The 26,203-nt window shown below is 38.9% G+C and overlaps 1 protein-coding gene and 1 long non-coding RNA gene across 9 annotated transcripts in view; one reads left to right on the plus strand and one right to left on the minus strand.

Moving 5' to 3' along the window:
* Positions 1-26,203, plus strand: part of LOC148059882 (uncharacterized) — a 312,120-nt gene that overhangs the window by 159,232 nt on the left and 126,685 nt on the right. The window contains exon 2 of the long non-coding RNA XR_015709364.1: positions 14,615-14,622. This is a non-coding gene — a long non-coding RNA (uncharacterized LOC148059882). The remainder of the gene's footprint in view (positions 1-14,614; positions 14,623-26,203) is intronic.
* The window catches only part of anks1aa (ankyrin repeat and sterile alpha motif domain containing 1Aa), a 46,566-nt gene that overhangs the window by 14,513 nt on the left and 5,850 nt on the right, over positions 1-26,203 (minus strand). For 5 of the 8 annotated variants that reach the window (XM_087780877.1, XM_087780876.1, XM_087780875.1 and 2 more), the window contains exons 2-14: positions 20,183-20,263; positions 17,812-17,968; positions 17,505-17,567; positions 12,169-12,465; positions 12,024-12,099; positions 11,845-11,946; positions 11,693-11,779; positions 10,644-10,813; positions 10,457-10,516; positions 10,189-10,306; positions 9,646-9,689; positions 9,145-9,232; positions 4,463-4,926 (exon numbers count right to left, since the gene is read on the minus strand). In XM_087780877.1, coding sequence (XP_087637003.1) covers positions 4,463-4,926; positions 9,145-9,232; positions 9,646-9,689; positions 10,189-10,306; positions 10,457-10,516; positions 10,644-10,813; positions 11,693-11,779; positions 11,845-11,946; positions 12,024-12,099; positions 12,169-12,465; positions 17,505-17,567; positions 17,812-17,968; positions 20,183-20,263 — 1,807 coding nt within the window. The remainder of the gene's footprint in view (positions 1-4,462; positions 4,927-9,144; positions 9,233-9,645; positions 9,690-10,188; positions 10,307-10,456; positions 10,517-10,643; positions 10,814-11,692; positions 11,780-11,844; positions 11,947-12,023; positions 12,100-12,168; positions 12,466-17,504; positions 17,568-17,811; positions 17,969-20,182; positions 20,264-26,203) is intronic. The other 3 variants (XM_087780880.1, XM_087780881.1, XM_087780882.1) reach the window with 1 other exon arrangement.

Raw genomic sequence — 26,203 nt, forward strand, 5'->3', positions numbered from 1 at the left:
ACTGTAGAAGATCAGCCTCTATCTTACACCTACCTCGTCTTTTAGCAGACTCTTTTAGTCAATAAAAAAAGACCAACCCCCGGAAAATGACCAGAGAAGCGTAACACTTGAACAATACGGGCATCAATCCCAACCATGTTAATTCAGCGAGTCGTGACCAGAGTCTATGTGTAGAGCCCATAAAAGAAGGCAGATTGTGTAGCTTCAACATCAACAGAAGCTCTTGGTCTGAACCGTCTCCAAAAAAAGTGTGAGATGAGAGACAAGAACTTCTTGAATACATTTAAAGCTTCCAGGCATCTATTGTATGAGCGACTCGCCATGAGCAGCGACGTGAAAAGAGCAGGGGTCGAAGGTTACTGGCATGTGAAAGGTCAACAGCTGAAGAGCGGCGATCGGTTGAAGCCACATTTATCATGCTCTCCTCAGCTGGAGAGCAAATCACCGTCTTATTTTTTCCTCGTTGAGACTTCGGAGCGGCTGAGTGGGGGTCTTGGTAGGGACGAAAAAAAGGGTCAACAGTGACCATGAGAAGCTGGCAGTAGAGTCAGAGCTGGTGGGAAATTATGAGCTTTTCATCAACATAAACCCAGGTGCCAAAATCTCAATGTTACACAGGGACAACGCTCCGTCAGCAATCCAGTCATCTTCCTCCCTAAATAGCTCAATGACGCGCTCGTGCTTTCAGGAATTGTGTTGCCAAATATAAAGACAGGCGGCTTAGAATCAGCTTGACCAGAAGTAGACCAGATAGATGACCAAGTTGACTTCACAAAATAAGCAGGAAAACATTAGATGTCCATGTCCAGAAGTAGATCCTGCACAGCTGAAGGAATCAATACTCACAAACGCAGGCTTCATTGTGGATCTCCTCGGAGCTCGACTTGTCAACACTGAGGCTCCTAAAAGTGGCCCAGTCCTTCTGTCTCAGTCTATCTCCTCCCCAGTCTGCATGCCCACACACAATGTGCCCCGGGGATTGTCATCTTCAGCCTGATCCGGGACCAATACCGCCCCACATTAGCATACACACACCAGCACACACTCGTAGATTGAGCACCAAACACACAGAGACACCCACACTTCTCTTTAGATGGAGCGATGCATGGCCCGAGACCTCATGCAAGTCAAATCTGCTTTCTTTAAAACTAGCAGCAGCATTTGTGTAGAGTTTAGGGGGGGGCTGGTGGATGAATGGTACTCCAGAAAAAGCTTGTTTAAGAAGAAATGCTTATATAATAATACGAGATTTGGTCATATTTAAATGATTGTGTGGCACAAAAAAATAAAACAAAGCAAGAAGTAGGGTTAATTGGCAAGAATCTGGTGATACGTATACAGGGACAACGATATGATAAATTGCGATATACGCGAAAATCTAGGAGCAATTACATATTCGTAGTATTGTCCAAGTACTTGACTCTGGTGTTGCAGAATTTACAGACCACATGACTCTTGATGAAGTCGTAACTGCTTTCATTTGTTTTGAAACCAAAATATGCCAAAAACATCTTTAAGAGCTACTGGAGTCGACTGTATCCTCTCGTCCCCAGTTATCGCCTGGATCTGGAAGTTCTTTGTTCCTTTTGCTGCGACTAGTGACTGCTGCCATTTTTTCTAATCAATATCATTTAAGAGTAATAATATTTTAACAATATTTTCTCACACCCCTAACATGTATGGAAATTTGGGAATATTCTCAAAGAAATAGCCTCAAAAAAGGGACAACAATCTAGATGTCTATACAGGAGTGACCATATGGTCAGGAGAAATGCATCCGATAGGATTTATTTATTACGAGTATTCTATTTTTTATTTTGAAATACCAACTGAAAAACAGGTTTTAGGTGTTCCTCAACACCTTTTCTGTTTTTTCAAAAATTAAAAATGACCATTTTTTCCCCTATAGCACACAAAATTATGTTATTTTTAAAACAAAAACATTTTATCAATCGAAGCAATTTACTTTTCAGTCCAATTTAAATTTTCTATTTTCCTACTTTCTTTTCTCTTTCGAAGGTCTGGTTTTCTGGAGGTTTCCGTCAAATATTTAAAGAGGTAGTCTAGAAAACTTGGGACCAAAACAAGCATAAACATCTGTCAAACTAGAAGATAACGTGCATAAACGTTATTGATCCCTCTAGAGATCTCCTTCGGGAAATTGTTTATGTTATTGTTTAATTATTGTTTACAAATTGTTTATTTATGCATGTCCGACAGACAAGACGGATGGAAGACAGAGTGACAGAATGTCAGTTTTATGGCACCGCACATCATCAGAATTCTCTGCTGTAGATTAACAGATACAAGATAAATTCATATATTAACACAATTATTTTACCATCCACAAAACTGCATCGAATCAGGGACATCATAAAAACCTTCATACAGCAACGCACAATATTTTGATGTCTAACTAAAGCTGCTTATTTCTGAGAGGCTCACAAATCTGTCGCTACAGGAGCTCTCAAGCGAAGCAAGTAGAAGAAAACGTGCTTTTAAGACCGAGTCATTTTAGAAAACCAAATATTCTGCTGAAAATCAGACCGGACAGATGTGTTGGTCAGGCAGCTTTAGCTCAAGATGATGAAGATATATTTTAAAGAATAAATCTGCAACCTCAATCAGGAGCAAAAATTCAAACTACTTTGAAGGGAGTTTTTTTTTAATTTGGACAATAAAATGTTGAATTGTATTAAAACCCGAACAGGAAACCCCATCAAACTATATAATGAATTAATGAAAAAAAATAATAGACAAGAAAAAGGATAAATATTTTGCACCTGAAATAATGAAAAAATTCAACTTTAATGTCAAATAATGGGCCGCAAACTATTTTGTTTATGGTCTAAACTGGCCCACAGGCAGAGTTATAAGATCCATGACATAGATAAATGGATAAGAACAAAACAATCACGATAATTCATCCATAATTTGGCATTATTTCAAGCTAATGACAAAGAGCTGCTGTGTCAACAACAAGTGCTGAAAACCTAAACTGTGACACGGCTTAGTGGACTTCAATGAACTTTGTGCAAAACTCGTAGAAAATATTTATGTGGTCCAGAAGAATTTTCAAAGCATACGGTTGCCTCAAAACCAAAGCAGATCACTTCCAACACATGACTATATAAAGACACCTGGTACCTACACGAGAGGGAGACAGACTTTGCCGTCGGTTTTAGACACTACAATGGCTGAAACTTTTTCATTTTGGCCCAGAACTCTGACTATGTGATGTATTTTGAAAACCTGTACTATTCCTGCATAAGTCAAGATTAGAAATGACATTAACTAAAACAACTAATAAAAGTGAGCCAGTTGGATACACAGCTGTTATGATCTCAGCTTAAACAAGGCAACGTGATCTGGCTCTGAAGCACCTCTGAGGCACTCCAGCTATCTGTGCCTGTGATCTAATCCAGATGATCCAGCAACGTCAACGTTTCGCTGAACTCCGTAAGAAAAGTCCTCTTTTCTGTAATTAGCAGATAATTCAAATTAATTATTTTTAAACAGTTAAATAATTTAAACTACAAACTGGTCTACTATACGTTTCTTACATTTAAGTAAAATTTTTGCTTGTAGGACCCTTTCACAAACCAACCCATAACACCAACTAGTTCCATTATAAATGTTACAAATGTAACAGTTGACTAAATTTAAATGTAGTTCGGCCTGCAACCTCAACTGTGTTAAGATTTTGACCTCTTATTTGATTGCATTTGACATCCATGATATATAGTGCCAGCTGCTGTAATCCTAGTAAGTAAAGTTACCTAAAACTCACTTTCAAGATAAAACGCATTACGCAGGTAAATGTGTGGCACCAGACTAAATATACCAACATTAAAACTTTAAAGCATCATAATAAGATTTTAAATAAAAAAAAACTCAGAAATCAGATTTCAAGCACTGTTTTTCCACGTGTTCTTTTTCCAGCGCATAAATACATTCAGTGTAAAAAATATTCCATGTAAATGAATTCAGTGTTAGAAATTTGGTGTATAAAATTCAGTGTTAGAAATTCATATTCAATGTCTGGTGGCATGCATTTGTTACCATACAGGACATAATGTAAAGTCCCTATACTAGTTTTTAAACAAGTGCAAAAGGGGAAATAGTTTTGTAGGAGGGCCCGGTATCGATGTACAAGATAAAGTTCTACTTGATCTGTATTCCATCTAGATCTTAAAGTTAGTTTAGACTTGAATTGTCATCAGTAGTTTGAAGAATGTTTTTGCATTTTCATGAACTTCTGTTGCACTACTGCAGCTTTGTTCAACACATGGGTGTTTTCTGGGAAATGTTGTCACTCAGCGAACATGACTTTATATTCATGATGTTTGAATTACTGTGTGAATCATGGAGAGGCTGCTGTGAGCGCGTCAGTCTGTTCATGTTCAAGGTTGTTTGTTTAGATTTAAATGGAGTCATTAAACAAATGAGAAAAGGAGCTTACCTCGTCCCACTCTGAGGTGAATGACGGAGATTTTTCCAGCCTTTTCTTTCCAGTGCTACAGTTTGAAACCGACTCGCTTCGGTTACCGAGTCCTCCTTCCTCCTCGGCAGGGGGAGACACAAGCAAGTCCGAGTCGGACTTAGAGAGGCTGCGCGCCAGCTTCAGGTCGCCGGGGCGCTTCCTTCCACCAACTCCTGAGTCTTTGGGCTCCTTGTTCACAGTGGCGTAAATGGCTTTGGGATCACAGTCTGTCAGGATGGCGGCCATGCTGGGGCGACTGGGCGGTGGCGCCGCTGCTGCTGCTTTCTTTTTCGGTTTGGCCTGTTCTCGGGACTCTTCCTGGCTCGGTACAGGAGCTCCTGGTAGCCTGAAGGGCTCCTCTCGACAGTCAAAGACCGGGGACGATCCGTGCAGGAGACCGGTGAACTGCTCCGGGACACCTGCTCCCTGATCCTGGCTCTTGTCTGAGGAGGGAAGAACAAAGAATCTTGAGTTAAAAACTTCAGAAGGCTCGTAAGAACCCACCCACACAAGCCCTCAGACAAATCTGTAATTGTTTCCTATGAGGAGTGACGGAGACAAGAAGAGGGAGAGAAAGTTGAAGAAATAAAAAGGCGTGTGTTTGGCTGGAGAAACCGCTGAATTCCAAACGCAGCTTGTAGCCGTCTGATGACGATCAGCTGGAGCCCGTTCTCTCCCGACAGCTGAAGTTTCTTCCTAATCTCCCAAAAGAGTCGGAAGGTTTCTCAAGCTCGACACGTTCCCACATTTGGAGTCAAAACCACGACCATTAAAACGCCACTTCGAGAAGTAAACATCACCTGCCTGTGTTCTGGAATAGCTGCACAGTCCAACACGTTTCTGCTCCCTCGTTCTAGCAGGGAATTATTCCACCTAAGCCTCGGTTCCGAAATCAAGTGAGCCGGTGCATGACTGAGTCTGTCATCACCAACGCGCAGGCTTAAAGAAGAAAAAACCAGAAGCGCTGCTTCATGCCTGGCTCTGTTGCTCATCCGACTTAAGGGAGCAGTGATGTGTGTTGTTGTTGTCTGCTGCGTGACCAGGAGCCCTCTGTGTTCCGACTTCTAATTCTGGACCCTGATGGGAGGCTCAGGAATGGAAATTTGAATCGTCCCATCCTCCTGCAGCCACGCTCATGATAATAAGCCTTGTGACACACACTGGTACAGAGAGTGTGTGTGTGCGAGTGTGTGAGTGGACGCGCATGTGAATGGACAGTCAGGGTTGACAAGGTCAAGGTGTTTGGTGACAGTGAATCTGTGACATCGACACTGCAGAGAAAAAACAAGACCCCCATCAACCGACTGTAAATGAAGAGGCTCTGAACTTCTGCAGTTGACAGATCAGATAAAACTGCAAATAAATCGCTTAAATGCCATTTTGTGATTCCAAACTCAAGCATTCATCCTGATAATATTTACACCTTCATGGTGTCAATTTCCATAGAGCAGATTATTCAACTTTACCACCAGGGGTATGTATTGCCAAGAATCTGGTGATATGATACGCATCATGACTCAAGGGCAACGATACACTATATCGCAATACTGTATGAAGAAGGATTTATTTGTAGTATTTTCCGAGTACTACATTATTGACTTTAGGACCACATTATTGAATTTATGAAGTTGTAATTGCTTTCATTTGTTTTAAAACCAAAATATGTCCAAACATCAGCTTTAGAAGCTGGAGTCGCCCGGGATCGTATATAGTAATTACTGCCAACTAGCGGCAAGAAGTTGAATTGCAAAAATGGCAAATGTCATTCATATTTTCATTTAAGTTACATTGAAAAACAAAATCGGATTCTTTAAAAATGGTATTTAAACATTAACCATAAAACAAATATGTTAAATTATATTTTAAATCAAAAGAAACACAATTTGTGTTCTTCACAGGGTGGCTGGACTCTCCTACGGAAAGAAGCACGGCCATCTGGGAGAGGTTCGGAGTAGAGCTGCCTGTGTTACTTAACCCCGCATGAGTGGAAGAATGAACAATTCTAGGTGGAGCTTTCCGAACATGAATACTGTCCATGTTCTTGGTATAAATGATGACATGGAAATATACTTTCACATTTTCACAAAACAACACTAATATTAGACACAGTACAATAGTAAGTCACTGTTTTAAGTTTTTGTTTTTCATTTGTGTTTAAACCTTTATTTTGTGACTTCAACTGGTCGTTGTCCGACATTACAATCGTTCTTTGAGAATATATAGATAGATATCTAAAATATAAGTTTGCTCAACTTAACAACTGAACAGGAACTTAATGGCGTTCTAACTAAAGAATCTAAACATTCAGCCACATGTTTACTTCACGCAGCATTAACTGTAACATGGTGTGTCCAACTACGCCCTTGTAATCGTTAAATACAGCAGGAGTGCAAGACTGTGTGAGTCTTACATATGCCCAGACCACAGCCAAACACCCACCTTTTTAGGAGTGTGAACGCCCTATGAGCACATCAATCTGTTTCCAACGGCCTGACACGGGTCTTAAAGGCACAGCTGCCGTGACAGTCAATAACCTCATACGACAATATTGTTGCTATAAGGCTGAGGTAACTGTAGGGCTGAGGATTGGCAGCAGGAGCCACATATCTCGCCAGTGATGTCATGCACCGAACACACAGAGAAGAATGTATGGAAGAAACTCTTCTCAACACTCTGGATTGCCAACCATTTATACAGTACAAACGTTTGCCTCTTGATCACTGCTGAGTTTGATTTGTAGCTTCCATCTGTTGCAACACCACAAAAGCACCGTGCAGCTCTTTAGCAACAGTCGCACAAAACAAAATCTGTAACTGCAAAACATGGACCGATGAGAAAAGTTGCAGAAGAAGACACACTGGAACCAAAACTAACCATAGATTCAATAATACTGCCTGAATTCTACTTTTCCTCTACAGTGATGCAGCTCCACAAATAAAAAAATAATATATTTCCTAGTTTAAAACTATCTCTGGGAACTGTCGTCATCGTAAAGGATGACTCAGTGAACTTCTAACAAAAAAATCGTCATTTGAAACAAATAAAAACCCTTTCAACTCTCTGCAGCTAGCGTGCACTCACTGATCAAGTGAGAAGATGAATGATCTTCCAGAGTTCACTCGGCACGACAACCAACTCTGCTAGAAGATGACGAATAGTCACGCTCACGGTTTAAACCCCTTGGTGAAACAACTCTTCCAAATCTTTCGGGAATAACACTGCGAACCATATTCTTGCTGAGAGCAGCAATGTGTTTTTGACAGAAGATGAATTGAGGGAATTTATATTCACTATACATACACACACTCACTCTTTGGATGAAGATTGATTTATTTCTATTTCTACAGTCATTTAAAAGGGAACATTGAATTCTAGTTTAGTATGAGAAAACCCTGAATCTACAAAATATTTTCATTTAATTCTTTATAAGAATTATGCCTTTACCACTATATTATATCATATCATTATTTGTTATTTAATAATAATGCCTTTTTTTATTCAATTGTTTTCCATTATACTTTAATGGATACAGAATGTCTTAATCTAATGTGTATGTATTTTTATTATTTTAAGTGAACAGCTGTGACTACCTTATTTCCCCAATATGGGAAGAGAAAAGGTATATCTTACTCTTATTTTAATATAAAAGTATATTTTCTATAAAAAATATTATTATCAATGCTCATATTTTTTCATTCAATTAAATCATAGACAGCAAATTATTAATTTGCGCTTTTTCTGTAGTGAAAAAATAAATTCTAAAAATCTAAATTAAGGAACCAAACCAATCATTTGTAATATTACATTTAGACGACAAAAGGGAGTAAGTAAGTAAGTAAGTAAGTAATTAATTAGTAAGTAAGTAATTTATATTTATGTAGCACTTTTCTAGACCAGGGTCACAAAGTGCTTAAACAATAAAAAAAAAACATTAAAAATAAATAAATACTCTAAAAATATATACTAAAAATATCAAGATAAAACAGAGAAAAGTGCATAATGTCTTCCGTGTGGGGAAAAATATTCAATATAATTCAGCTTGCTATTTTGGAAAAGGTCAAAAATATTCCAACAGTAGTTCTTGCAGCTTGAGGCAAGATTCAGTCAAGCGGGTTAATGCCATTAACAGACAGTAGACCGTCAATTCTCATTGAATGAACACGTGTTTCTTAAGTTTCTACAAGCGTTGTGCATTGTATCTTCATTGTGCATAATTCTGTGATATTTTTTTTTTAAATAAATGTTTTTTTGAAATGGGAAACCAACTTTTCATGCGTTTACTGTACTTAATTCCTTTTAAGAGTTTTTATGGACCTGCGGGGAACCCTGATTATATATATATTTATATATATATATATACATACATATATATATACATATAAGAGATGATTTAACAGACGGACTGATTTTGCAGCTGCATTCAATACTATTGGCAAGAGAGGAAGAGGCAGAAATGCAAGTCAGAATTCTGCTCTGATAGATTCTGCACATTTGCCAAACAATGTCAATCAGCTCGCCCTCGTCCCTGCTTGAGTTTGCCGTCCACGCAGTCCCCCCATCTCCTCCGGAATATTTATCAAGCCCAGTCTGAGTCTATCTTTTTTTCCTCACTCCCAGCAGAGCCAGCAACACTCCATCTCAGCACACCGAAGCAAACTCACCTCCTGAGGGCCGCCTGCGTCCCGGAGGCTGCAGGGTTTCTTTTGTCTTGTTCGGAGGGGCGAGAACATTCGGAGCAGAGGTTTTACGCTGGGAAAAAAATCAGGTACAGGTCAGAGAGGAAGATGATCAAACGTATATTACGTCAAACATCCTTTGGAGAAAATGCAATATGCCACTAGAGGAAACAAAAGCATCTTTTATAAGACATGGCAGCCAACATTGTTTTTTGAGAAAACTGGAAATAATATCATAATAAACTGCTTACATCATTTATATGAGCATTTATATGTTGTGATTTTATTTGTGCTACTATTGTTTAATTGTTTCCAATGTAATTATTGTTCTCCTTAACTTCATTTATCAGTTTTTCATCTCATAAATTTGTATTTTATATTTATTTTTTTGATTTTCATTTGAGGGAAGAGGTTTGTATGCTTATATTCATGTACATTAAATAATAAAAAGTCTTGGAACAAAATGGTATCTTTTGTCAGAGGTACCTGAGGTAGAGCGGTGTTGGAAGACTGTGACGTGGCGTTCTCATCTGAGGAGACAAACATTGGTTCAATATCATCGTGATGCGTTCGGGGTCCAATTACACAATCTCCTTCATCCGATTGTCAGGAGAGACGTGCTGCGAGGGAATTTAAAGTGATGTTTAATGAACATATGCATTATGCAGAGCCGCTCGCTGAGCACATCTGACAGATTTGAAAATTCCTGCTCGTCAATTCGACACGAGGAAACTGTTGACGGACGAAACCTTCTCCTCTCGGTGAGGAGCGGGTTCCTGATGACATCAGCGATTTGGTTTCTGAGTCAACGACGGCGCCGGAGGGGGCTGATTTTAAACATCCGAGTCACAACGCTGAGCAGCCAAACGGCTAATTCGATTCCATTTAATGGAATTACATGCGACGCCACTCAACATCCTGGGTTGCTCAGAGACCGGATACAGTCCAGACAACGGTGGAGAATGTATTTAGAGACACACACTTTTATCAAAGCCCTTAATGTGTTCGGTCAGACAAACTTCTTCTCACCCTTTTGGAACTCCTGGCTGGATGGAGGGATTTTGGTCTGAGCGGTTAACAGCAGCTCATAAGTGTGATCCTCCTCTTCTTCTACTCGCCTGTTATTCACACTTCTGGAAAACTGAGTCTACACAAAGACATGCAGAAGAGAAATCTTTCACAAAACTTGACTCCAGCTTAAAATCATGGACGGTAACATAAGATCACATTTAAAAGACAAAAGAAAATATGAGTGACTATCAAAAGACACGTCAGCACATGACTCATAAATCCTCACCTCTGAGCTCATCTCTTCATTGCTCACAACTGGGTGTGTGGTCAGAAGTGGTTTGTCCTTCTGCGGGGAACACAAGGTTGATGCTTGAGGAAGGCGCTTAGAAGGAACAAGTTGAGGTATCTTTGAGGAGGGAGGGGCGGCAGCTCCCTCTAGTGGACAATCATGTTTAAGTTTGTTTTTAACTGACCTTTCCAGCTTCGCTGTCCGGTCGTCCAGAGTCTCTGTCAGAAGATTTACCGCTGGTTAGACTGTCCAGAGAGTGACAGGAAGTCGCCTCAAATAAGGCTTCATACGGGCTCTCCTCCTCCGGGGCTGGTGCCAGACCTGAGATCAGCTCACTGACTTTCTCCAGCTCGCCTGGAAGATAGTCAAACACATCTTCCACTAAATAACACAAGAAAACTTAAGGAAAGTAACAAAAAAATAATTAAATAAAGATATATGTTATGTCAATTTCATTTGTATTGTATTTTATAAAACGTTTTTTATCTCATAAAAGCAAGATCCTCCCATTTTGGAAAGAAAATTCACACATCGTTTTGAGGTCATATTTAAACTGGCCCGCACAATAGAGATCTGTTTTTCAGTTGTTATCGATTATTTTTTTTATATAAACTCGTTTTTATTGAATGTCCTAATAATAATCTGGATATCCCTCATCCCCATCAATTAAGAAAAGAAACACATGCCAAAAAAATATAAAATAATAAAGAATAAATCATAACAATATGAGTTCACTTATGTGGATTAGGTTTCAATCTTTTTTTTTAAGAAATATATTTTTTATTTAAATTGTCTATTTTATCGGTTTCCTAAAACCTTTGAGACAGATTTTCTTCAGATATTTGAGTTATCTTTTATCCAGATTTATCTTTTAACATCAATGTGATCTTTTTCCATTGATAAAAGTTAAGTCATAACATTAATTGAATTTGTCTTTTACTGGGAAAATACCAAATACATCAAGTTTAGCTTTCCCATTGAATTTTCTAAATTTCCACCGAGAATTTAACTCCTTAAAAAGAAAAAAATGAAACCTACAGCAGACATCCAGTATATTTGAGTTAAATGATTGTTGTTTTTTTCTTGTGTTATGTATTCTCATTAGCCACAAGTGGATAGTTCCTCCTACAAATCTGCACTCCATGCTTATAATTTACACTATGAGGGAAAATGATTTAGATTTTTTGAGTCATTGTAATAAAAACATCCAATTTTTAGTGATCATGATCATACCTTTTTTCCGGGGGCTTGGGCTCTCTTGAGGCGGAGGGATTGGTGGCGGAGGGAGGTCGATGTCTGGAGGTTTTCCCATCACAATACCTGCATCGTATTCAAAGGAAATGTTGAAACTTGGGAGGAACCTTTTCAACAAAACATATTTTTACCTAGGATGTAAGCTGCGATTTCTCTGCTCTTCTGAGACGGCATGTCTTTGACAGTGTCCAGTGCCGACAGGCCCTTTCGGTCGACGATGTTCACGTCTATGCCTGTGGAGAGAAGACATTTTAGAACAACGGGGTAGCGATGGGAGCGCATTCATTCGTGCGTTGCTCCGGCAACAGACCTGCACTGAGAAGTTTCTGGACCACGTCGGTTTTCCCGAATAATGCGGCTTCATGGAGCGCACTGCCCTTCTCCGTCTGGACAGGAACATTTTAAAATTTAAACAACTTCAAGAACATTTTTAAGGATCCTTTTTTTTGTTTCACCTCATAGTTGATGTCCATCCCGGCATCCAGCATCACCTCCACCACGGATAGGTGTCCGTTGCGGGAGGCCAGGTGAAGCGGCGTGTGCTTCTTGGTGTTGCAGCCGAGCAGGTTGGGATGCGCGGTGAGCAGCAGCTTGACCACCTCCAGGCGACCGTAGAGGGCGGCCAGGTCCAACGGGGTCTCGAACTTGTTGTTCCTCATGGTGGGGTCCGCCAGCTCCTCCAACAGCAGCAGCACCACCCGAGTGTGGCCGTACTGGGCGGCGCAGTGCAGCGGCGTCTCGTTGTCATTATTCTGACAGGAGCAGAGAGAGATGGTGAAGATACATTTGTATTTAAATTAACTAAAAATTGAAATTAAAAATCTGAATTTGCAGAAATAAGTGGTCGATGAAGCCACTTTTCATGAGAGTAATGGTGATTTTTTTTTTTGTGGCATGGCAGAGCGAAGAGTATGGAGGTGGATTCGTTTTTTCATTATTCAATTTAAAAGAAAATATTTTCACTACAATAAAAAAAATAACGATTTCAATTGATTCAAGATATTTTGGGATTAATAACACAAATGTCCTGCCCATAATATGGCTCAATCAAAGAAAATATTTTATTTTTTATTTGAGCATATTTTCTCATTATTTATTTTTTATTATTTTTCGTTTCGTACAAAAGCAACATTTTATTTGTATTTAAATTTTTATCAATTAAATGTTTAATTGAATAATAAAGAAACAAATGTACCTCCGTAGAAGAGTATGAAGTTCATGATTGGCGAGGAGAATTTAAAAACCACCACATAATAAGAAAGAGGAAAAGTAAACCCACTATGCAGACAAGTTGCATGAATAACAGAAGAAAAACTGAGCAATTGGATACGGTTCCTTCCATAAAGATTCTCAATGAAAAGGTTAAAGTTGACCGTGCAAGGGACCTCCACCAGGGGGCGCCTCAAGCCCCTAAACAGCTGACCCACAACTAAAACGTGGTGAAATCCACTTTTTGAAAACTTGTGCTTGTAATTGAAACTCCCACCGGGTAATACGATGAGTCGACAGTATTGTGTTTGATCTGGGGCAGGTGAATAATAGCAATGACAGCACAGAACAAAGAAGATATTCTCAGACGCGGGTAAAAATATTTCCTGGCACAAACGAAGTTGTGTTGAAATGGGTGTGGCAGCTATTGTTGGGCCACTTGCTCGGTCATACAAAGGACACTTTAAAGGGAGGCCCAGATGGCTCCTTCAACGGTCTTAAGCCATGCCAGGCTGCAGGACGACCAGTGGGGCTTTGCCATCTCAGAACAAGACATCAAATGTCGAGAGTGGATTGAAGCAGATGTCACTCTCTGACGGACTGGGTTGAGCAGGTATTTGAGATCAGGTGTTTAGGAGTGTTTTAAAAAAAAAACTAAAATAAAGTTGAATCAAGATAATAAAAATTAATCTATGAAAAAATTGTGTTGACAAAAAGGGAAATCATTATTTGGATGATGCAGATTTTGTTTCCTTCAATAATTTTGCCTACTTTCACTTCCTCAACTACACAAACTGCTGCATCATTTCACGTTCATCTTCAAGGACTTTAAAAATAACTGAAATCATGAGACGTTTTGCACAACTAATGTGGTGTGTTAGCATGTCTCTGTCCAAAAGTAGTCAGCACATTGAAATCAAATTACAATTTTTTAAGTTATTTTAATCATTTGTTGGTCTTTCTTCTATTTTCAAGTCATTTTCTAACACAACGGTAAACCCTTCAATTATTTTCCTATTTAAAAACATTATAAAACATGTATGATAAAAATCAGACAAACGTAAATATCATTCAAAATTAAATAGCAAAGTGTCACACGCACAATGAATCCAATTCTGTTTATAAAAATAAAAGTAAAGATACTAATTTGAGATCACTCTTTGTTTTTTTAAACACTTACTGTAAATACAATTTTGTGATTTTTAGTCTCGTCTCTTTTCCAGCACCAGTGCTATTGTATGTAATGAGACTGTGGTAGGGAATCACGAGTGAGGAAATCTTCTTGACATAGTCTATGTACCACAGCGTAGTTATATCCACAACAATGAGCTAGCATTGACCAAGGGGACAGATTTGCTAACTATGCTAAGTAGCTCCCAAACAAGTCGTGTCAAACAAAAACTCAGATCTGTGCAAAAAAACAGCTGCAAACAGTCATGCAGGAAAACAGGTTACAATCTACAAGACTGCATGTTCACAAGACTCGACTCAAATCTTGACCCAGCAAGACCACAGTGATGCGAGACTGACACCAGGTCATCAACCAGGATGTGGCGTGAGAATGAACTTCAGTGATTTGTGATCGCCACAACCTGCGGCAGGGTTTGACGAGCGACCTCGGTCCACATGGAGCACGTGACCACCTCCAGTGTGAGCCAGCGGTTACGTCAATCCGGCCCCCGGTCGAGGGAGTAGTAGTAGTGGAGGCTGGTATGAAGGGAGGGAGTGTTCAGCAGCTGTTGCATCTAGTGTGCCAGGGGGGCTGCCCACCCTACGGCTAGAACTCCCAACACAAGCACTGATCGTATCCGAAGAGGGGGGACTCTCACATTCTGGATTCTTGCATTTCGAATTGCATGTCAATAAGCAACGCAGACAATTTAAAAAAAATACTTTGCAGCATTTTGATGCGAATATTGCCAAATGGACTTCCTGTCATGAACAGACATCTTCCTCTTGAATCACCTCAAATTGACATTAGAGGTTAAAGGTTACTGTGTGTCACGGTGTGGTGAAGTATATCAGTGTCATAAGAATATTGATTATAATTTTTATATTTAGATTAACTTATTTTTATTGAATAATTGAATTCTACAAATTCAAAACACATTTATTAAATAATTACATTTTTGAAATTTAATATTTTGAGACCTCGGTTCCTGCACGAGTGCCATTATTTGTCTCGGATTGCACTTAAAAAAACAGTGTCTCTGTAAAAGCTGTATCTTGTTACAAAGCGGAGTGTTACAAGGGTTTTTAAACTGTGGGGCGACATAAAGAGAACAAATAAAATACATATTTTTGATTAAAACATATGAATCAATGACAATATTTTAATAATGAAATGTATAGGTATGGTTTAAAGATATTTTAAATAAAATGTGCCAATTCTATGTGGGACAAATTTGGTAAAAATGGTCTCAAACCGTACTGTATATGTATTACATTAAACATGCGTATTGTCATTCACAACATTTTAATATACAGTTTTGATGCTTCTTTACATGCTCTTTATATTTGCACTTTGTTGTCTCTTTGCACTTTGTTCTTTTTATTTGAACATTGTTCTTACGTTTATGAAACTTCTGTACCTTCTTATTTCTTCCGTTTGCTAGAAACCTAATTTCCTGAATGAGATCTCCAGAGGGATAAATAAAGTCTATCCATCTATCTATCTATACATTTTAGTTTTGAGAGCTCATGAAATGAACCAGACATAAAAGGCACCAGTGTATTTGTGAAGTCTAGGTGGAGGTCATGTGCAAGTCGTGGGGAAAGCAAAGCCTCATTGTTGTTGTGAAACAATGAGGCCCTAAAACATGTGTAAGCAGTCAACGTCTTTCCAGCAAACATCTGTGAGAACATCTAAAGCCTCCTGACCAGTAAGCTGTGACCCCGTCGCCATGACAACGCTCCACCTCTTCCTCTCCTCAGCAGCGCCGAGGAAGAGGAGGAGGAGGAAAACGCGCTCATTTGCACGCTGACACAGACAAGCACGGAATGGAAGCCTCTGTTTGATGCTGATGCGGAGAGACTGGTACACCCATCCGCCTCTTCCCCCCCCCCCCCCCCCCGATTCAATGGCTTCCTAGTATGATGGTGGCAAATATGTGATGCCATCATCCATGACCACGAGAGCACATCCACATGTGTCATTTATTCATGCCAAGGCCTGGATTATTCATGTGCTGGTCAGGTGCTGCCCTACAAACTCTACAGGAAGTGTGTACATTACGACCAGCGCGTGAGGAAAAAGTCCCACGTTGATGCGGCGCAGTGGCGCGGAGAGTCAGCTTTCCCACCAAAACACTAAGAGGATTATTTAAAAAGGAAATGTGACGATGTTTAAAAATAGAATGCAGCTTTATCTGGAAGCTCGCGGAACAGAGGCTGCGAGAGCTGCACTCGCTCCGATAGTCGGTTTGAATGAGCAGGTCATGACGCCCGACTTTGATCCAGAATGAACGTCCGCGGACTGCAAGTCCCACAATGCATTGCCACAGTGGACACAGGCGGTTGAACTTCAGTGCTTCATAAACCCTTGTGTTATTTTGAACACGCCTAACATCTATAAACAGGAAAATGTTGATTGAAATAAATAAAAAAAGGATGAAAGATTGTGAGCTTTAATTCCTCCACCACACCTCACTATATCCACTGACCTGAATACCTCATGAGGCGTTCACTGACCAGCTGCTCATGCGAACCTAAACATATATGGCAGTGTACAATAAGAGGAAAAAAACACTAATTAAGATGAAATTAATTTATATGGAAATAACTGATCAATTCAAAGGCGCCAGTTTTCTTTCTAAAATAAACTAGTGAATTAGTCTTTACTAAAGAAGCTTAAGAGGTTTAAAGTGTGAGAAAAAACATATTTTTCCACCATCGCTAAGTTTATTTAATTTGGAGCAAAAGTTGAGATTCTACTTTCGTCTTGGACTAGGTTTTGTGTCAAAAGGTCGGAAGGAAAAGTCAACCGAACTTCAACACCAAGTCAGGTTAAGTCTAGTAAAAATGAGTTTAAAGTGTGTCTCAAATGAGGTCAAATGTCACTACTACATTATGTATAACTAATTTAAAACTTTTATTTTGTAAATAGGATAGATTATAATTACAATAAATTATAATGCAAATTTTAAAAAATGCATTAAAATACATTTACATTAGTTATATTTATATTATTTATATTTATATTTATGTATAACTGAACAGTAGAAAACTAATGTTTTTATTCAGCGAAAACGGGATTTGCATTTTAAAAATTCACAATTATTTCGCTTTGGTGACTTTTTAGGTGCATTCTGGAGACGAGAGATGAGAAATTGCCCAAGATTCGGTTTTAACTTCCTTCTTAAAAAAACCTGCTGCAATAGTGTCGTAACACACGGCTGAAAGACATGCGGCAGCTTCAGTCACACTAAATATAACACCAGAAGCGAAGTGGAGGGACAAACGTGAGCAGAGATTAGGAGGTTCACAGCTTGTTTGGAGCGGCAGCGTCAAGTTGAAGCGACAAACCAACAAAGCAGTAGCAGCAGAGAAACAGACGAGTGTTTGGGCAGCTCTGTGTACACACCTTGGCGTTAATATAGGGGTCAAAGGGCCCACAGCGTTTGAACTCTTTATGCTCTACAGAGCTCTGGAGGGGAGGAAAAAAAAAAGAAAGAACGATGCTTTGGGTTCAGACAAGGGATGAACGGATGAATGACGATCACAAATGAGTCAAGCTGAGAAGAAAAACGATGTTAATTTCAGCATTCAAATGTAAACACGATGAAGCTCGTGGGTCACCGTCAGTGACCCCCTTTGAGATGCAAACATGATGGAAAACATGCCAAACGGACGTGATGTTGGCCGACCGAACGCTAAAGACGTCACCGGACCTGCTCGTTGAGTTTGGCGTGCGAGGGTCCCTGATGGATGAGCAGCTTCACGATGTGCTCGTCGCCCTTCCAGGCGGCCAGGTGGAGAGGGAAGCAGCCCTTGTTGTCCGCGATGTTGGTCAAGGCCTCGTTTCGTAGCAGCAGCTCCACCACTTCACTGCGGAGCACAAGAGGAGTGAGCCACTCGTTCTCAGGGAAATATTGGTTTTACAACTCCCGCCGGGACCACTGAGTGGGAGACGCGTTGAGAAAACATGGTACAGACACTGGAGACGCATCTGAGAAATCGGATGAGTCAGGATTTCTTGTAATATTTACAATTAACTCATGACCCTCTTAGTTGTGCGTCTACATCGAATTCAATTGAAGAATTTGAGCGACGGGATGTAGAACTTTCAGGTATTTTAAATATTTTTCAATATCGTCATTGTCTCAGTATTTAGGAAGAGGTTTGATCCAATATGTATAAATAAAGTATATACAATTAATCAAATCAAGTCTGGAGCATTTATACATCATTTCAATCAAGAGGGGAACTAATATATGGCGAAAATACTTGGCAATACTTTACGAGATATTGCAATACTGTAGGAGCAAGGATAGATTGGGTTTCATACATCACATATATATGAATATATATATATATATACAGTATATACATATATATTTATATATCATATCAAGAGGCTGTAACTTACAGAACATCAGCTTACTGAATTTAAAATATATATTAGTATTTCAGTACACAAGAAAAATCAGGTGAATATTTGGATGTTAACTGTTTATAAAAATCTATCCAGAGCTGTTGAATATCTTGTCATTATATTGTGTTAAAAGTGCATTTTCTTAAACCTCTTATATGTATTAGCATTAGCGTTATTGATGTAGTAAAACCCTTCACTTTACTGGACACGTCTGCCAATTCTAAATCATACCCCGTGTCCTTGACCTTCTGTTTTCTGGCACAACCGTTTATTGTAAATGGAGCTTTTGCACATAAAAGCTTAGAATTCTGGCTGGTCTCTCTGTTTGTCACAAAAGCAGAGTGATGCAAATTGAGCAATTTGGCATCTTTCCACCGACTTGGTTCACTTGAGGCTTCATCTCTAAATGTGTGCCGCACCTTTCAAGTGTCTCGGGGCGAAATACGACCAGATATGATCGTGCAACGACTTAAAAGCTGCCAGATGGACACTATGAGCGGCACAACAGATCGAGCCGAGTCATCATCTTTTATTAGACTTGGACACGTCATTGTTTGAATTTCTCTTCTTCTGAAATTAGAAATTCATATGTCTGAGAGGAACTAGTTTTTAGGGGGGGGTTTTCCAATTAGACCCAGTTTTCAACCATCTTTGCCTTTGCAAATAGTTTTTAAAAAAGTAAGTTATGAGTGAAAATGGGTGATTGATATGCACATTGCGCGTATATCTACATTCCGAACGAAAAAAATATATAGGCTCTGAGAAACAGAATGCTTTTGCATAATAAATTGATTATAATGTCTATGCATAGTGTATACATATTTATTTATCATTATATATAATCAATCATACACCATGTGGATGGAAAAAAAAAAAAAAATTGGCTAAAAGAATGGTAGTGATGAGGAAAAAAAATTATAATCAATATGAACATTGCACTAGTGTACATTCGGGCTGAAAAAACTATATAGGTTCAGTTTAAAGAATTTTGTGTTAATACTTTTGCATTTGACAAACTGATTATCGTGCCATATATACGGTTTTATGTTTTTTTTATTGATATGATTCTGTTTTCTGTGTGTTTTTGCATTTTCACTTTGTGTCTTATTTAATTTTCATGCTTAATTTGAAAGGTAAAATAATTATTTGGAAATGTAATATAAATACATTTTGGCAACAAATAAAGGTAGGAAAAAAAACTATATTATGACGAATCACAAAACATATCCAATGTTTTATCCAAATTATTTTCAAATGTTACATATTTGTTTTTACTACACTACGTTAAACCATAACATGCAGGAAAATAAAAAAATTAAATGTAATTTCTAAAACGTTATTCTTTTAATTTTACAAATGCTTCTTTAAAGGGGTGTAGCAAGGCCCCATTAAGGAGAAGTTCAGGAGAGGTTGAATCTTTGATTCTCGTGCAGCTCAAACAATCCTGAGTGACATGAATTAACAATGAAATTATATTCTAGAGAGCAGAAAGCAGAAGATCAAGTTCACCCTCATGTCAAACATGTGCTGCTGCAGGAACACCGATCAGTAGTTCACATCTCACAAACATACAGTAAATGCTGGGATTTTAAGCCTTTTTTTAAATGTATGTTTGGGCGTAAATGTTTATTTCCTGTGTGTTACGGCCACTTTAATAGCTGTGGTACCTGTGTCCATTCAGGGCGGCGTGGTGGAGCGGGGTGTATCCAGTGCTGTCGACACAATTCACATTGGGGCCTCTCCAGATACTGTCGAGAGGAGAAGAAGAAGGAGAAGGAGTTAACTTCCGGAACAGATTCCTCTGGAATGTCTCTCCAGTGGAGGGCGTGACTTCTGATGATGACTATCGCAGACAAACAAGCAAGCCCGGCGCACACACAGGTGCCGACACACTTTCTGAAGCATGTGTGAGGAGATAAATGCGGGGAAGTCAACAGAGCCGCTTGTTTACAGTTATTCTCAAATCCAGACTTTTGTGAACTCCACACAAAGGGAAGAAAAAAAGACATTTGCCAAGTATCAGCTCAGCACTCCCATTCACTGCAGCAGCTGTCAGCTCTGATTGGTTTGCTTCTTTTAATTTGCAGAGTGCTGTGGGCGCAGAGATGGATGATGGAGGGAGGGGAAGAGGAGAAACGGAGGGAGTAATTTAAGAAGCTAAAGGATGTCTGCAGCGTCGGGAGTGCCAGGGCTGTGATGCGAAGCACTTTCAAAGACCTTAACACATCCTAAATAAATCATGTGATGCGGAAATCCCAGCGTGAGTGAACCAAATATCTGAGACCGGTCGCTTGGCATCCAGGCGGAGAAACGGGAGTCAAACCGCGGCGCCTCGCGGACAATCAATCATGAATGGAGGAGAAAAAACTTCACTTACGTAATTAACTTTGCTTTCATGCATTATGAAAGAAGTGATGGTTTGAATTCAATTCACCCTAGACTTGGACCAATAGCGGTTTTTATATTTTCGCTTCTTGGAAAATAGAACAAATCCACTCGCAGGACTCGCAGGAAAAGCAGGGAAAACATTTTCTGTGAGTTCTGGGGCGCTATAATAGAATTGTTTTTATTTTAACTGCGTCATATCACGACTATGGGTGTGGTAAAGTGATACTATACATATCAAGATACTGCGGCAAAGACAATACTGCAAAGACACTTTGCTACTGCGATACTGTAGGAACAAGGATATATTTGTAATATTGATGAGTACTTGACTCTAGTATTGCTGATTTTAAAGACCACATGACTCTTGACAAAGTCGTCACTGCTTTTTTTTGTTTTGAAAACACAGTAAGTTAAAAACTTTAGCTTTAAAGGCTGCTGGATTTCGACTGTATCCTCTCATCCTCAGGCATCACCAGGATTTTGTGGGGTTTCATATCTACTTTAGCTTTAGGGCGTAATGACTCCTACCAAGTTTAATTGCAACACAAAAATGAACAAACGCTTCACATTTTTGCGATTTAATTTCAAAATGACTGATCAATTTTATTTCATGTTATTAGAATATAAACCATACAATACTGTTACTATAATTAAAAAGGAAATTGGATTTGAAAGCAAAACAATTAATAAAAATCGACATATATGACAATACGACAATATGACATATAATTACATGACTATACATGTGTGGAAAAAGTAAAGTGTGTCACGTAAACTTATAAATTAAAGAAAGTATTTGCAAATAACTTCAATGGCATTGCATGGCAACAAAGCTTCCATTTGTGATGATGGTATGGCTTCACTTCAAATCTCAGGGCTCAAGTCACTTGGTTAGACGAGAGTGTTGGGGGTGCGGGGGGGTTCAGTGACCCACAAGATAAAGGGGCTGATGAAGCAGAGAGGTTTTGGGACGACCACGAGGCTCAACCGTTGACTTCTCTGCACGATTTGAGAAAAGAAAGGAGAATCAACACGGCTTCGACGAGGACGAACGAAGGAGTCGTAGCTTCTCGTGCAGGAATGGTGAGACACATGACCCAAAAAAGAAATTGCTGCATTGTATCACAAATAAACTTCCTGGCTTCCTCCGCGGAGGAGATGAAAAGCAGCTCAGTCTTGCACGTGGTCGGCCGACGTATCAAAGCCGAGACAGAGACAGACCTTCAGTTTCTGCCCCAGATAAAAAAAAAAGTTGCGTAACAGCTTAGCGAGGAAAGACTCCCAACACAAATTAACATAAACACAAGTGGCAGGGAAACAATGACTGCAGAGTTTAGGAGGACATGTGACACGTGTTCATAAATATCAATGTCAAAAATAAGGGGCAAAAACAAAAGGAATTGTTCATTTATCTGCTCAATCTTTGAAAATATATGGTTGGATCAGTTGAAAATTGTTTGATCAAAGTTGAAAATTGTTTGATTATAGTTGGGAATTGCTTTAATCAAACAATTTCCAACTTAAGTCAACCAAATTATAAGATGCAAGATTAAAGAGCAGCTTTTTTTGCCAATACATATTGGTATACAAACATGGACTTTTCCGTGCTTCTGAATTCCGGAATTGGTAGCCAAAATTATTATAGGGAAGATAAACAAGATGTATAAAATATACAAGCTTAAAAGCAGAAATCAATTTTAACTTGTTTGATTTTGATCAATATTTTTTCGTTTACAATTTTAAAAATGTATTAACAGTTGAAAAGTGTTTAGCTACAGTTAAGAATTGTTTGATTACAGTTGACAATTGTTTGATTAGATTGGAAACTGTTTGATTACAGTAAAACAATTAATTGTATGTAATTAAATACTTTTCAACTGTAGTTAACCAAATAATAAAATCATGAATAACCTGAAATTATTTTTTAATTGTTTTATGTTTTTTGTTTACAATTAAAATGTTCAGTTACAGTTAGAACGTGTTTGATAACAATTGAAAATTGTTTAATAACAGTTTAAAATGGTTGGATTTTATGATTGTACATGAGCGAGGGATACCAAACAAAAACGGGTATGACTCAAAGTGTAGCATTGTGTAAAAACTTTAAAACTTTACTGAAACTGAAAAGACTAAATCAGATTGAAACAAATAAACTTTACAGACTTTCATTAATTATGGCAGTTCTGTGACCACACACGCTCCATTAATTTAGGAAATACATGTAAAGTTGCAATGCATGGATAAAGTGATGTACTTACTAAATGAATAAAAATTAATTAACAAATTTAAAATTAATAGTGGAATTTCTCAGGGAATCGGTTGGAAATTCACTTTTATGACTGATGTTGATAAAGCTTTGGTTAACCCCAGATTTTCTTTTTTAAATGAGTCATCTTAATTTTTCTGCATCAAGTATGTAAACATTTATTATATAATAAAAATACCATGTTTAATTATTCATCAAATCAAGTAAATATTTTCTCAATCAACCTCTGTATGTTTTCGGACTGGAAACCTGGAGGACCCAGAGTAAACTAAAATCAAACCTGCAACCTTCTCACGCCATCAAGTCATGCGTGTGTTTGTCAGAATATGACTGAACTACACACAGTGGTTGTGCCTGATGTTACAGTCCCACCCTCGGCATGTTTGGCAGTGCGACACCCAGAGCTGCCGGACAATCTACTTCATCCTCTTACTAGCGACCTCTGTGAGGAGCGCGGCTTAAAGCAACAGCAGGGCCACGAGCAAAACACAGCTGATTTCCAATTGGGAGGGGACACGTTCATGGGAACCGACTGCGGAATTCCTGTTTTGAAAGGACAAGCTAATCCTTGATTTGCCTCAGGGAATATCATAGGGATGAGGCCTGGGCTGTGAAAGAGATTTGGGAAAAGCTGCAGTTGCAAAGCTGGACCGGACTGAGGTGTTAGGACGATAGAGAGGGGAGTCCAGTCATAATATCAGTCTGGGCAAAGTGCGTCCCGGGGAACACATGCTGCCCTTTGAATGCATGTAGGCGGCCCTGGTGATGCCAGAGTAAAATATTAGACTGATCATGTAATTTGTCTTTCAATTAATTAAACTATAAATATGTATATATGGGTTATTTTATACTTTTTTTGTGAGAATCTATTTTAAGCTCAAATAAAAAAAATAAATATAAGATATGGTGCTTTGATTTATTTTAAAACAAAATATATATATTTTTTTGCTTTTGATACTTCTTCACCATTTTCCTTATTATTATTAAGACTGTTTTTCTTCATATTTTGCAAGTGTGAAGGGCTACAAGAAAAAAACAGATGAAGTGGCCCCAGAGAAAGTGTGGCGTAGAGAGGCATCGTAAAGCTGGTCATTAACCTAAAATTAATAATAACCGCATATTTTTTTAAAGCAAATAAGAAACTTAATCTCATTCAATTTGATTTTATTTAAAGTGTAAATCCCAACAAAGTTATGTCAACACTTTAAATCAAACTATACTGGAAAAAAGAAAAACAGGGCCCATTCAAATAATGGGTGGATCATGATACGTGAGGCAGAAACCTCCAACAGAACCAGACTCATCTCAACTATCAGTGGATAAAACTTGTGTTCCATCATGGGTTATTTAAAAGTATGTGTAGCTACAGTGAAAAAAAAAAAAAGATTTTATAATTGGGCCGAACGTGCAGGTGAGCACTGATCCTGGTGTGAAATAAACAGATTTGTCCTGCAGGCTATTAGCAGTGTGAGCACGATGCCAGGGATTAGCTGCTCCGGGGGCACTGAGCCCGACACTGGCTGGCGTACGTCGGCTGAAAATTGGGCTCAATTATGCACACGGGCGCCGACGGGCGCCAAAGCTGAAGGCCACGGTGTCAAAGTGTGGATCTGGTAGCGCCTCCCACTCCAGAGATGAGAGGATAACTGAATTAAATTTGAAGCCATGAACGACACGAGGTCACCATCGCGGAGCACTTATGGACAAACTATTAACCTGCTGGTGGACGGTTGAGAAACGCCGAGTACACACAACACAATAACGATTGCACAAGATGATCACTAGTATTTACTACGTGATGTCCCCCAACATGGTTTTATAGCTACTTGAAGAGCAAAGAGAAAATAAACTCTTTTTTTTCCCCAGGTCATATTTCATTTTCATTTTTATTATTATTTATTGTTTAATATTTTAATAGGATGTGTTATACATTATATTTTTTATTTACAAATAACATGCACATATTCACAGCTTTTTTAAATGTTTGTGTTGCGATTAAACTTCCCACCGCTAGCTGGCAGCAGTCATTAAGTCCTCTGCAGCTGAAGGAACGATTCAATCCTGCGAGATCCCAGTGATGACTGAGGACAAGAGGATACAGTGTACTCCAGCAGCTTTTAAAGCTGATGTTTGGACATATTTTGGTTTCAAAACAATTGAAAGTCTTCATCAAAAGAGCAATCTGTAAATTCAACAACAGAGTCAAGTACTACTATACAAATATAACGTTGTTCCTTATATTGCATAATATTGCATCATTGCCTCTGTATCCTGATAAGTATCGTATTGTCAGATTCTTGCCAGTACACACCCCTAATGATGACCCTTTCATTAGCCACATTTAGCAAGACTTTATCACCATTTCACGTAAACTGTAAAAATAACAGCAGGAATGTCAGCGAAAGAGTTCCACAGCAGCTACCAGAACAACAACAGCTACAAATGTTTTATCAAAAACTTCATTCCTGTTCCATCATTTTTTTTTAAATATAAAGACAGATAAACAATGATTTGCTGTTTAAAGACTAAGCTAGACAAGAGAGTAAATCCAAACTCTACATGTAAATGTAAACTCTTTTTTTTTTTATTCTTTGACCATAAAAAACCTGAGCCAAGTTTATTACACTATTTATTTCAGCACCACATGCAGAAGGACGTTTCAGCTGCTCAGTGATGGATGTTGTCATCGTCACAATTAAGAACCTTGAGGTCTTTCAAACTGATCCCAGAGCTGTTACGTGTCTTTCCCCAGAGTGAACGAGCCTCATCTTCCTGTCCTGCCGTCTTTGTGTTCGACCAGCAGGTGGTCTGCGGCAGAGAGAGAACCCCTTGATGAAGTTTTCTACAAAATATCTACTACTTGAGTTCACTTCCGTATGATGACTCGGCAGAAACTGGTGGTCGACATTCCTCACGGAGAGCAGCCGACGCCGACATATGTGGAATTCATCAGCGCCGATGGCGGCCCCGTCGTCCCGCCTACACAAACACGGGCCGTAAACATAACGTGCCCAGCAGAGCGTCGCCAAACTCA

The sequence above is a fragment of the Callionymus lyra genome, chromosome 19, assembly GCF_982586985.1.
Source record: "Callionymus lyra chromosome 19, fCalLyr1.hap1.1, whole genome shotgun sequence".
Taxonomy (NCBI): domain Eukaryota; kingdom Metazoa; phylum Chordata; class Actinopteri; order Syngnathiformes; family Callionymidae; genus Callionymus; species Callionymus lyra.